This window comes from Podarcis raffonei, chromosome 6 (assembly GCF_027172205.1).
Source record: "Podarcis raffonei isolate rPodRaf1 chromosome 6, rPodRaf1.pri, whole genome shotgun sequence".
In the NCBI taxonomy this organism is placed as follows: domain Eukaryota; kingdom Metazoa; phylum Chordata; class Lepidosauria; order Squamata; family Lacertidae; genus Podarcis; species Podarcis raffonei.
Window position 1 is genome coordinate 60,032,370 of NC_070607.1, and position 13,967 is coordinate 60,046,336.

At 43.0% G+C, this 13,967-nt stretch overlaps 1 protein-coding gene across 5 annotated transcripts in view; it reads left to right on the forward strand.

Annotated features, from left to right (window-relative positions):
* The window catches only part of SRGAP2 (SLIT-ROBO Rho GTPase activating protein 2), a 204,421-nt gene that overhangs the window by 130,653 nt on the left and 59,801 nt on the right, over positions 1-13,967 (forward strand). For all 5 annotated transcript variants that reach the window (XM_053393341.1, XM_053393343.1, XM_053393345.1 and 2 more), the window contains 2 exons: positions 2,191-2,406; positions 2,954-3,082. In XM_053393341.1, the coding sequence (XP_053249316.1) occupies positions 2,191-2,406; positions 2,954-3,082 (345 nt within the window). The remainder of the gene's footprint in view (positions 1-2,190; positions 2,407-2,953; positions 3,083-13,967) is intronic.

Consider the following 13,967-nt stretch of genomic DNA (forward strand, 5'->3'; position numbering starts at 1 on the left):
TAGTGATAGTAGCTATGGTAGAATACACAGCATCTTCCTTAGAATCAATTGCCACCACAATGCATGTGCTCAAGGCCCAATGTACAGGAAAAGCATGATGCACCATCTGTTTCCTGCATTTGGGAGCTGGATTTACAACATAAAACTCAAGTTTCCTCCTTTATCTCTAGTTTAGCAACAAATGTGTGTTTTTAAACAAAGCATGGAGTTATCAGAAATGTGATGCTTCTGCTGCCTCTGCAGCCTGAGAATTTGACAATTGCTATTCTGAGAGAAGGGGCTGTGATTCTAATCTGCCTACACTCAGCTTTACAGCAATATGGCCTATGTCTCAAGAGGCCCACATCAGTTTCCTCTTCCAAGGGTGACTCCAGGTGGTGTTGAGAGTGGTGAAGAAAAGGGTGACCTGTAACATCCTCTGTTTGTGCGGTGTTTACAGCAGCCATGTTTCTGTCTTGGGTCTTCATGTAGTTGATAGGATCCTTGACCATGATACTAACATAATTAGAAGTCAACTATTATTTCAGTTCCAGACATGGAGATAACTAGTTTCTGGGCTGGGTCTCTTTCCCTCAATGGAAGGAGGCAGGAGAGACTAATTCTCTGCCCTGTTTAAAGCTATTATTCTAGCTGCCTCCTTTCATCTTTTCATATATGATAGTTCCGCGTTGGCATGTAAATTATTCAGCACATCACTTTAACACTGACCGGGCTTGCATTTTTAACTGCAGCTTCTTTCTGTAACCAAGAAGCATTGCTTAATTGCTACGGGAGGAGAGACACATAGAGAAGGAGAGGGAGTGGGAGCGTATTCAATTTAACAAAAAATATAGCCAGGTTCAAACTGAGGTGAAACAAAAGTCAATAGCTTTGTGCCAAAAAATTGAAAGGACTTGAGGCGGGAGTTTGGCTTGTGTCAGGATTTCAAAGCTGGAACAGATATCTGCTCACTGCTGAGCGTGTTTACAATCCAGTTAGTATTGAATATCTAAGACACTTTGGGGATGGGGGAGCATGACAACATTTGGAGACCTCATAAACTTTTAAAATAACAATCTGTTTTCCAACTTCATTATGGCAAGTCACCATGAACAGAATATGTGGAAAGGCAAGGGAAAAAAGACTTTCAATAACTAAACCATAATGCATTTGCCACTGGCCTATGTCTTCCTCCTTCCCTTGCCCCAGTAAAAAGCAGAAGTTATATGTTCATCACGTTTTAGAAAAGTGGATGAGGAGAAAGCTGGGCTAAGGAAATGCTGAGGTGGAGAGGGGAGTGTCTTTGTTTAATAGAGGTCTAAGGTTGAAGACCTGGTCAAAGATTCTCCAACTTTATCATACTTAGCCTCCCCAAAGTAGAAAGTAGCCACCAAGCATGCTCATACGTATGTGAAGCACACTGCTAAAGCTCAATTATATTTAGCATGTGGCCACCTGGAAGCATTGCAAGCAAGGAAAGGAACAAGTCACTTTTGGTCCACTTTTGGTGTTTCCCCTGGCAGTTGTTCATACTTCCTTAATAAAAAACAACGTATATCCTGGAGAAATATAGAACCATTGAATCACATTTAAAGACTGTTGTTTTCCTAATTCCAAATAGATGCTTTTATATTCTTAATTGCACTGTTCATTGCATTGTCATATTCCAACCGGATATAGAAATATGCTTACACACATCTCTTGTTCTTCCTTGCTATTTTCTCTGTCCTTTTATAATGTGCTGTACAGTGGTACCTCTGGTTACAAATGTAATTTGTTCTGGAGGTCCGTTCTTAACCTGAAACTGTTCTTAAGCTGAGGTACCACTTTAGCTAATGGGGCGTCCCGCTGCCACCGCATGATTTCTGTTCTCATCCTGAGGTAAAGTTCTTAACCCGAGGTACTACTTCTGGGTTAGCGGAGTCTGTAACCTGAAGTGTTTGTAATCCAAGGTACCACTGTATCACTTTACATAAGCTAAACACATTTAGAATGTTCTGAAACCTTTCCAAATACTAACCCTTGGAGGTCCGTGCAGTTCCACAAACCATATAAAACAGTATATTTGTGGATTAGCACAGCAGAACTGAAATATTTAAAAGTGTAAAGTAGAAGCCTTGGTATGTTGACTGGGGTGAGTGAAAATCATGCCTTTCCCTTCAGGGCAGGTAAAAAGCCTGTGCTCAACTGCTGGACAATTGTCTCTTGCAGGTGATGAAGACCTACCACATGTACAATGCCGACAGCATCAGTGCTCAGAGCAAGCTGAAAGAGGCAGAGAAGCAGGAAGAGAAGCAGATTGGCAAGTCTGTGAAGCAAGAGGATAAGCAAACCCCACGCTCCCCTGATTCAGCCTCCAGTGTCAAGTTTGAAGAAAAACATGTCCGGCGAAGCTCAGTCAAGAAGATTGAGAAAATGAAAGAAAAGGTGTGTGAGCAGCATGATGGGATTAAACTGCTGGGTGACTGCAAAATGCAATATCTATAGGGGTATCAAGGAGACGGAGCCAAATAATGGAGAAATCAATAAATTAATAAGTGGGTGGCTTTCGTTTGCTTTGTCAGGGAAATGTTGACATCCTTCCAGGGAATCTGGAAGCTTTGGTTTTCAGGCCTTCAGTGTCTCGCATAGTTCCTTGGTGCCAAAGCCAAGTAACACTCCGTAGTGTGTTCAACACAGAGAACTACAAGTAGAGTTGTGGGACTAGACCAAATAATCCTATGCAGTGATGTTCCCATGGGGTGCCAATTGGCCTTTGTGTCCCTGCATCACCAAAGAAGTATGCGGTTTACATACTACTTACAGGATGCTTTTATTTTGTCTAAAAGTATGGAAGATTTCACAGAGCTCAGGTCCAACAGTGAGGAATGTTGAGAGTCGAAGAATGCTATGTGTTCTTTGCGTGAGACCCGCACTTCTTTTTCTTCTCTTCGTTGTTTTTCTTTCTAATAAACTCCTTTTGGTTTATTTTCAGCGCCAGGCAAAATACACAGAAAATAAACTGAAGGCGATTAAGGCAAGAAATGAGTATCTTCTGGCTCTGGAGGCCACCAATGCGTCTGTGTTCAAGTATTACATCCATGACCTGTCTGATCTCATTGATGTAAGTACACTGTTGTTTGGGCCCTGAAGTTTGCTGCTGTAAACCTCATTATGTCACTCTCCTCATAAACTCTGTGTGGTCGACCATCATTGTACAATTCAGGATTATCTGTGTACCTGTGTACAGAGTGGTGTCTCAGGCAATTGCATGAGATCAACAGTGCTAGGGCAGTTGTTTGTGAACATGGAACTCATTACATGGGGGTTCAAAACCTTTGGCTGACCTTGCTAGTCAGGCCAAAATTTGTGATTTCCAGGTTGTTGCGCTTCCTTCAGCACAATCTTATACATGCCTACTCTGAAGTAAATTTCACTGTTTTCAATGGCGTTTACTCCCAGATAAGTGTGCACAGAATTTTCAGTCTTGGAAGTAAGCCTATGCACACATCATGGAACTCAGTGGGTGTGACTTTGGAGCAGACATGCATAGGGTTAGAATTTTTCATTCCTGATGTCATGTTGCATCTCTATGTGAGGTCAGGGACAATTCCATTCTCCTCTCCCCCAGCTGTGGTTTGTTTCAGTGCTGAGTCTCCCAGAGTGCCTCTACAACTGGGTGCCCACACTGCCATCTCTAGTCTTTCCCTCTGGGACAGGAACAAAGTATAGAGTTGTTGTGGCATGGGATGGTATGAAAGGGGAGTACTAGAACATTCAGTGTAGCTGTATTGGACTGTCCAAATCTCAGGACAACTCGTTTCCTTCCTTGTCCCCAATTGCAAGCTGGATAGAGAAGTGGGGCTCCTATTGCCCTTGCCCCATAGGGCAGTGGAACAATAGCCATAGCGACCATGGGAAGCAGGATTGTGGACCACTGTGACTTAAGCTAAAAAGCTGGTGGGACAAATTGCAGCGTTTTACATTCTTAAGTGATTAAGTAGCTAATACTGAAAAGTGATCCAAGTCTATCAGAGTGTGGTTAAATAAAACATTATCTGCTGTGTGGATTCTCTACTTCCATCTGAGAGGACTGATGCAGTGACTATATTGAGCTGATTACTGCTGAACACTGCTTTCTCTGCTTTTTGGTGGCAGCTGTAATAGTGTCCTGTAATCAAAGTTAAAAATAGCCATTGGGGATCCCTAAGGGTAATTTGGGCAAATTAATTTATCGTCTTTGCCTGCTCTCCACTGTTCCTTGTTCAGCCAGTCATAAAATCAAACAGGTCATGCTCACTTTTATTTATTGGAGGACTTTACTGTTCTTTCTGCTGTGAAGTGCAAGCCTTAGCAATACTAGGAAACCCTGTTTTGTCTTGGTGGAGAATAGTTGTGCTGTTATAGAATCATATCACCCTGTGGATACCTTCTATTTTCTTTTGCTTTTGTATGTTGGCTGTTGCCTGATTTCAAAGTACTTACGAATTACACGTAAACGAGGTCTGTTCTGTAATGCTCCTTAAACACCCATCTGAATGATCTAGAGGGCATCAAGTGAAGTCACCCTGTTTTCTTAAGGCTATGCATGAGATGCATGGTAATTACATTTGACTTACTAAGGGGAGATTTACATGTTCATACAAATTATGTGGTACCACCCTCATCAGAATATAATTTTAGCATGCAAGTTAGTGATTTGCTTCAGTGTGTCTCCTGTGTAAAACTCCCTGTTGATAGAAAACTAGCATCTTAGAGAAAAAATGTTTTTGATTAGCCTTTTCCTAGATTTTAAGAACACCTTACATTGAGAATTATTTTTAAAAATCTGATTCTCCTACGTGCATTTTGAAGTGGTAGAGGTCCATGAAGGCTCTAACGTTGCTTTTTCTGAACATGTACGGTTTTGTTTTGTTTTGTTTTTATGAGAAGGATAATTTTCTAGGGGCTATGCCTGGTGCTAGAACTGCTGATGCTGAGCTTCTTTCTTTAATGTTTTATATAGTGACAGCAATATGCAGGTGTCACATTATATATAACTCCAGGACAGCCTTAGAGCCTATATTAAGCAGGTGACTCAAGAAAGAGGGAGCAGTCAGTTTGGCTGGTAGAATGGGAGGGGAGAGTTGGGTACCACAGTCTAGGAATGTTAGCTAAAGCCACAGAATCTGACTCTTCAGCATCAGGTGAGACTTGGGTTGCTTGGTTGGGCTGGGCTAATAAGCAACTGGATATTGAGGAAGGAGGAGGGGGAGATGGCTTGATAAGTAAACAGGAAATCATTCCAGGCATGACAGAAAGCACAGAGATGGAAGACAAAGGCAACCAACAGCAGATAAATTTGTTGCAAAGGGAGTGAGGAGTTTAAAGGGGGATATGGGACCAGATTATGATCACAGTTAAAGGGAGATGTGGGACAAGCTAGAGTTAAAAACGACTAGATTATTAACACCAGGGAACTAATGGAAGAACTAAAGGAGAAGGCTGATGCGATCATAGTAAAATGCCATGAAATATGGGGTAGCTACCCCTGCCAATGTCTATTCACAATTTTCACTTTCTGTGCCATTAGAAAGCTTCCCTGAGGCATGTGTTGGGAGGAATCTTGTTAGAGCTCGTTTGGATTTCCTTAATAAATCCTTAACTCTTCTTTAAACACAGAGCGGTAATCTGAAGGAGTTGAGATAAGCGCCATCATTTATCCAGATTACAGGGTGACGCTTCTCCCCAGGAGCCCTAAGGCTGCTCTACTGGCACAGCTGTCTGGTTATACACCGGTGCCAGGCAAAAGCATTAGTTTCAGCAATGCATCACTGTTTGCTATTTCTGAGTGCTGGGAGAGCCAGCTCACGCAAGAGGCTTTCATCCATCTAATTTGTCACAACCTTTTAACTATATAAAGAGTTTGCTGTGCTTGATAGTACTTTTATTCTGCAATCCTAAATAACACCTTCTAGTGAGTCTCACTGAATTGAGAGACTTATTTCTGAGAAAATTAGGATTGCGCCTCACATATTGGAAGGGGTTGTAACAAATACTGTGCTGTTGTGCTGTGGACTGGCAGGGCGGGGAGCAGGTGTCTGGTAGCTAGAGGTTTACATAGGCTGAGGTCAAGTCAGAAGGCCATACATCTTTATTGGTTACAGCTCACAAAGTTTGGCAGGGCATAGGGGAAGGAAAACACGACTGTTGGCTGATGCAGCCATCCCAGCTCACTTGCTAGGTTAATGCTGATGGGAATGGCAGGTATATAGGAATGACCACAGTCCAAACCAATACCATGGACCAGTCTGATGACCTGGATGCAGTGGCGTAGCGTGGGTTGTCAGCACCCGGGGCAAGGCAAGTAATTTGCGCCCCCTAACCCGTGGATTTTAGTAGGGGCAGAGAGCTGCAAGTGCGAGCGCACCCCCCCAGATGTTGTGCCCGGTGCGGCCGGCCCCCCCTGCACCCCCACGCTACGCCACTGCCTGGATGTGAGGCAACCATGCCAGCTCCAGAGGTGGGCCTTAGGAGGACTGTCCTTTTGGGAGTGGGCTTCCCACCCCTGCTGACTCCAGATGTGAATCTGGCCCATTGCCTTATCAGCCAAGAACAGAGTTGTGACAGTAAAATTAGACCATGCAATCGGTCAACAAACTGGCAGCATTGCTGTGCCAATGGCAAAAACCTTGCGTTGCAGAGCCCTATCGAAGGGAAAAGGTGGGATATAAATAAATATATAATAACAATATTGCACTCTGTTTAAAATTGCTTCGTAGACCTGTCAGCTTGGTGGCTCACCTCTGATCTTGGCAAGGGAACAAACTCTAGAACTTAGGAAGAGTGGGTGGATAAGTCAACAATGGAGTATTGCCCGAGACATATGGGAGTCTATAATTTGTGCCCTAGAAGCAAACCAAAGGAAGAAAATTAAGATCTGCTTGCCCCCTCCCACAGCAGTTGGAAAGCCCAACTTACTGGTCCCTGGGGTAGAGGAGCATGGCATGGCAGCCTCTGTGTGAACATGCCATCAGCTGCACCCGAGAAGGAATTGCCCTCTTTGCTCCCTCCCATCGCCATATGATGGCACAAAGCTGGTAAGCAGGGGCCCAGGGCTTGACATTTTTCCATAGGTGAGTTAACAGAAGAATACTGTTGGATCATCCCTGTGAGTGCTGTTATGTTAAAATTCGCTCTAAGACAGGAGACAGTTGTGTGACTTAGCTGAGGTGACTCAGGCCAGGAAAAGAGAAACAGAGGGACATAGTCAGATCATTGGTCCATCTAACTCATTGCAATGACTGGCAATAGCTCTCCAGGGTTTCAGATGAGTCTCTCCAAGTCGTCCTACCTGGCAGTACCTTGGGCCTTGGACTCTCTACATGTGCTCTGCCACCGTGCTACTGCCCTTGCATTCACATCACATGTTAAATCTGTTGAGACAGTAAGTATAAAAATCGGGTTTAATGTTTGGGGAAACCATATTCTAACAATAAGTGTTCAAGCAGTATTTGAAAAATGTGAAAGCAAACCAAAAGTTGGCTCCCTTGGCCTAACTGTTCCATGCTGTTCTTCTTTGTGCAGAAGCCATCCACTCAGAATTAAGAAGGCATAAATTGCAAAAGCCCACCCATACCAATGAAAGACGCACTTGGACTGCTTAGAACTGCAGGCTGAATTCATTGTTAATCAGAACAACTGGAGGTTTTAATGCAGTCATTCAGTTGTAACAATTCCCTGATGGTTTTGAATTTGCTGAAACCCTTTGAACTGATGCTAATCCTTTATGCTAAATAAATATTGCACTAATGGAAAAATGGGTTTGCCTAGCTGAGGATGCTTGTGGAGGGGCAGGGGTTGGCTCAGCCATAGAGCTCAGCTGGCTAATAAGATTGGCATTAAGCTGGTGAAGATTCCAGTGGGGAACTGCTGGGGTGGACACTGAGATGTTGGCCTCTATGTCTAGACAACCCTAAAATATAAAAACACCAATCATATTTCTAAACCTCTGCTATGGTGGCTTTTAAACTTGGCCGATGATCTCTGGTGCAGTTTTAGATGGCTCTTGAGACTGAAGCAAGGAAGTAGTTTGAGATAAGAATTTATGTTATTTGGCTGGTATTACGTATGTATTGCCTAAACACCAGCTCCTGGGTTTGGGTGGGGTATTTCGCAGAATAAAAAGAAAGGAGGCGAGGGGAAGGAAGGAAGGAAGGAAGGAAGGAAGGAAGGAAGGAAAATGAGAGGCAAAACAATAAAATGCTGACTGCTTTTTGGTAGATGACAGCACTGAAAGAACAAATATATAATGATGGCCATAATGTACATAATTGTTATTTAAAATATTTAGTAAATTTGTTACCTGTCCTTCACAAACTGGTTCCAGGGCAGGTTACAACAATTTAAAAATAAATTAAAAAAAAGTTAAAAAGGTAACATGACTAGATGGGCCTTGAAAACACTCATCTCAGGTATCAAAGGCAAAGGGGGAAAGAGATGCATCCTTAGCTTGCAAATGTCCTCACTAAGTGGCTTCCATAAAAATGAAATACAGTCAGAAATGAATGGCAATGTTATGTTTATAAATGTGGGCAGTAATTATAGTAGAACAACCCATGACAATAAAATTCATTAAACATGGAATAAACCTTGTAACCTCAACTGATCTTAATATAAACTGTCATCAGACACACTTGAGTTCTGCAAAATATTGGATAGATAATATATAGATATATAAAATGAAGCTTTCTAACCTCCTTGTTGGAAAAACAGGCATATGAAAGGATTTACAACATAATCAAGTTCTTAAAAGAAGGCACACTTGATTAAAAAATACAATCTATGGATCTTTATAGTACATGAAAAGCAGGAAGGAATTAGCAAGATAAAGAAATTAAGAGTAATGCAAGCTCACTACAATCCACTTTTTAATTACAGAGAAAACAAGAACTTAATTAGAACAGTTAAAAATATTTCAATCTTTGTTTATAATTGTCTGAATTATGGCTATTTTTTATTTATTTATATGTGCTATCAATGTCCTTTGAGGAAAGTTGTCATCAACCAAATGCACTGGGCATTTTATTGCTTTATAATGACTGTTACTATTTAGTACCATTTACAGCAGGTGTGGCTACCTTCAGTCTGGATCCAGCCCATTGAGACCCCAGATTTGTATCCCAATCTGATTGGGTGCTTAAAATTCCTGTTTTGAAGCAGAGGTTGCCCTCCAAGCTTCACTGGTGCCTCACCAAAGCCCAGACCCCACCTACCCAATATGGTGTGAATAGGTTGAGGAAATGCAGAGCACCAGCCAGTGTTCATCTAGATCAGGGGTGCACAACCTGTGGCCCTCCAGATGTTTCTGGACTACAACTCCCATCAGCCCCAAACAGCATAGCCAGTGATCAGGGATGGGAGGTGTAGTCTAACAACATCTGGAAGGCTGCAGGTTGTGCACCCCAATCTAGATCATGGCTGCAGATGCATATTGCTCTCTGTTGCATGTTTGTACGTAATAACCTTTTGGGTGACTATGCACAGTTAGAAGTTCAGCAATGCAATTAAAATCCCCACAGCAGACAAAGTGTAGTAAACACAAAATGCACTATACACACAAACTATACACAGTTGCTTCAGGAAGGCTTCTCTCTCTGAGCCCAGAGAGGGTTTTCAACTTTCAGAGTCCTTGCTTAAAGTTCTCAGCAAGTCCAAAAAGTTCGAAGTTGCCAAAGTCCTGCAACTTCAGCCTTCTGTTTCTGCTTTGCAAGTCTTTCCAGTTCTGTCTCCAACAATTCTTCTACACTATTCACCACCAAAATTCTTCACACCCTCAGAATGTTGTAAATTGGAGCTTCAGATCCAACACAGCCATCATTCTGTGCCAGTCTGCACAGCAACAGAAATAAGACAGTCATGAGTACTCTCCAACTGCATCTTGAAGAAAAACCTTTTTTGTACCAACTTATGGAGAATTAACTCATTCTTTAACCCTCCCTTGCTCCATTATCAACCTGATGAGCAAGGAGATAGAATGATATTCATCCAGACTGTGGCACTGCAGTGGATGGAGAGGCTGGTCTCTTTAGCCCAGGAAGCAACTGCAGTGGAGGGGTGTGCATGACTCCCCTGCATAGCTTATTGCCTGACTGCCACAGAAGACAAATGCAGCCATTAAGATTTAATTTGCATAATTGTTCAGGCATCCTCCTGTCTGGTGGTGTTAAGGAAAGAATAGAAGCTTACCTGCAGAAAACAAGCAAACCTGAAGAGTATTCCTCCCATCAGTGATGCTTAAGAACTACTGGTAAAAAATAAAATACACAAATCGAGATCTTCCTAGTACTGATTTATTTTAGCCATTCACAGTATCTAGCACTGCTGCATTTATACTCATTATGGCCCCTCTCTTCAGCATTTTTTCCCTAGTGACCAGCTATGGAGTATTCTGAATTGAATTTTGAAGTGCAGAGTATTTTCTTGGCCTTTGGCTTTCCAGGTTAGCACTTTTAAAGTCTCCTAGCTAGTAATGGGTTAATCAGCTGTCACGCTGAGAAGTGAATTTGGATGAGCTATCATTAAATTCTTATAAAACATTGATTTCCTTGGAGAACGTTTCCATCAAACATTTATATAACCTAGAAAAGTCCAGTGAGACAGACACACTTATAAATATGTTATTTTGCACATTTGTAGATGTTATGGATGGGGAAGGAGTGCTGAAAAATGTTTACTGCCAACAGTTGCTATAAAGATGGAAAACATTGCTGTTGTCTTAATATAATCCTCCAGATTTTGTATGGAAGTGGCTTATAAAATATTAATAACTGTTTTCCTCTTTCATTCTGTGGATGGAGACATGCACCCAGGTACACACACACACACACACACACAGAGAGAGAGAGAGAGAGAGAGAGAGAGAGAGAGAGAGAGAGAGAGAGACTGGCTATCTGGTCTTCCTTACAAAGATAAATCCAAATACTGTGGATGTATTTTGCCAACTGCATCCAAGGGGGATCCATCCACAATGGGAGATTCATAGTAGATTGACCCATGTGCTTCTCTTAAGTTTTGACCTCTTAAGAGGGTTCTAATTCTCACTCGAAGCCAGTTTCCCTCCAGTTGTGCTGTGTAAAACATGGACTTTTAGTGCGACAGCAAAGCTGCAACTGCTTGAACGGCTTTTTTACCCAATGAACCACCCTCTGCATGTGCAAATTCTCAATCAAGCTGCTTTTGTTTTTCTGCTTGGTCTTTGTGCATCTTGATTGAATTGAACGTCCTTCCATTGTGCGCTTCCAATAAAGCCAGCAACTGCTGCTGCTGCTGCTTTATAAGAGCTCGACACCTGCCACACTCCACAGCCTCTTGGCACTGTACCCAGGCATCTTGTGGCAGGCCATGGCAAGACTTGTTTCAAAAGCGTTGGAAGGTGGCTCGGGTTGCAGTCCTTTCCTTCCCTTCCCTTTCCCCTTTTCCGTCCTCCCCTTCTTTTTCTCCCATTTATTTTCATGCCCTGCCTCTCCCATGCCCAAAATAATTATGCAGCAGGAGGAGAGTCTATTGATTTCAGTTCCAGAGGAGGGCATCCATCAAGCAGATGGGCTCTTCCTCCTTTTGGATGGCTTCCTAGCATATTTAATTTTTGCTCACGCTCTCTCTTTTTTATTTTGGTCTACTGATTTCTTTTAAAAAGGTGGGGGAATCAAATGTGCTTCTGATGAAGAAATGGCAGGAGCTTCTTTCCCATAAGTAATATGATTTGGTTTGGATAGCAGATTGGCTTTCAAGAACAATATGCTAAAGTTGTCAGAAGTGCAGGAAGAGCTTGACTAAAGGGATTCCTTTTTAAAGTTTTTCTTCACTTTCTTTCCTTCGATCTGCAAAATCTGAGTGAACATTTTAGTATTTGTTTCATATATTGCATTCCTACCCTTCACACAATAAAGTTCAGGAGTAAGATAAGCTGACAGTAAAAGTAGTTGAATGTTGTTGTTGGCATCTGTCTGTCTCAAGGGACAATTGAGTGTGCCTCCAGGGGCGAAGTCAAACTGCGGTGTTAGCAGCACCGAAGTGACCTCCCCAGGACTCAAGCCTGGGCAGTGGATATGGAGGCCTAGGGCTGCCCAGATGATGAGGACCCCCCCCCCAGCCTCCCTCATGTGGTCCAAAGGAAAGAAGAGCAATACGTTAGGCACCAGCTTGGCTGCAGGAGTTTCTGGAAGGAGTCATACAAGGTGCAATCCAACCATCTTAAGGACTCCACACCTGATTTGTGTAGGGCTTGCTCCTTAGCCTTTTCTTCTCCCAAAGATGTCCCTCAAGGCAGTGGAGGACCAGAGTTTTCCTTCTCCTAGATGGGCTGCCTTCCCGGGTTGACGAACCCCATTTGCCCCTCACTTCCTTCTACAGCACATGCAGAAACCACCTTTTTGACTGCTATTGGTCTCATCCACTCAATCCGCTAGAGTCTGTCTTCACATGCAGGGGAAGTCCTCAACACACCAAGGGTTTGAGACCCATTGGCTATCCGCACCTGGTTTAGCAAGCCAGCCAAAGCTATTCCCTGGTGTGGGTGCTGTCACATGCTGACAGCTTTTAGGAGCCACAGGTGTGAGCTAAGTACAGGGTGGGGAAAGGTGGTCAAACTACCCCAGAAAGAGCACTACCCCTCCCCTAACATCTCATACACCCCAAAGCAGTGGGTAGAACCATAGGAGACAACTCCTAGGGGCTGAGGGGCCTTCACCCCCCCCAATAAAATATTTGAGGGGGCCGCCTCCCCCCAAGTTGATGGACATTGCCATTCAAATGGTTTGTATGCACTGTGTCATGTGATTGATTATGCAGGGTGGGGCTCTCCCCCCCCCAATTTTATTGAAGTTGGTACTCCTGTATAGAACAGTAGAAACAAGGTATTGAAAACAATTCAATGGAGTCTCCAAATACAGTGGTACCTCAGGTTAAGTACTTAATTCGTTCCGGAGGTCTGTTCTTAACCTGAAACTGTTCTTAACTTGAAGACCACTTTAGCTAATGGGGCCTCCCGCTGCCGCCGCGCCACCGGAGCACTATTTCTGTTCTTATCCTGAAACAAAGTTCTTAAGCTGAAGCACTATTTCTGGGTTAGCGGAGTCTAACCTGAAGCATATGTAACCTGAAGCGTATGTAACCCGAGGTACCGCTGTAGATATCATTAAAGGCATGTGGACTTTAGTAACTGAAAGTTAACAAAGTTGGTGTCAGGCAAATATGTCCAAGGACGTTGCAAAGCTTGGTCATTGCCACTGAGAAGGTCCAATCCCTTGCAGCGCTTACTTAAGATCCTCTTCAGAGACCTTTCTCCATTGTCCCCAACTACAGTTTACTGAAAGAGATGCATTTTAAATAAAAGCACACATTCTACTGATGTAAAAACACCAGGCAGGCTCCACAAATAACCCAGAGATGCATTTTAAATAAAAAGACACATTCTACTCATGTAAAAACACACTGATTCCCAGACCATCCATGGGCTAGATTTAGAAGGTGATTGGGCCGGATACAGCCCCTGGGCCTTAGTTTGCCTACCCATGAGCTAGGATATGAGCAGGAGCTGGTAAATCAGGTCACCCAGTCTTAACAGATCAGAGTTGCAAGATGAGCATAATTACCCAGCAGTCAGGACCAACAACCAGAGAGGGAGTGAATCTGAAAGGCTTGAGAGCAGGAGAGAAGCACACACAGTGGTACCAATCCAGAATGCTGGAGTACATCTGCAAGTGTGAGTTAGGCTTGGTAAGGCAGATCAATATTAAGCAGAGAGTTCTAGATTGTTTAATTGAGCTGGGTCCATTTCATTGATTCTACCTGATAAGCAGCCGCAGAAACCCATGTTGCCAGCTTAAGACTTGCTCAATCACATGAGAAAATTTGATACAATCCAAAATTGGCTGCATGGTGTAACTTTTAAACATGGTGTAACTATTAAACAAGATTTTAAGCTTTTAGTACAAACATAACTTACGTAGCTCTGGACATCAGTTTCA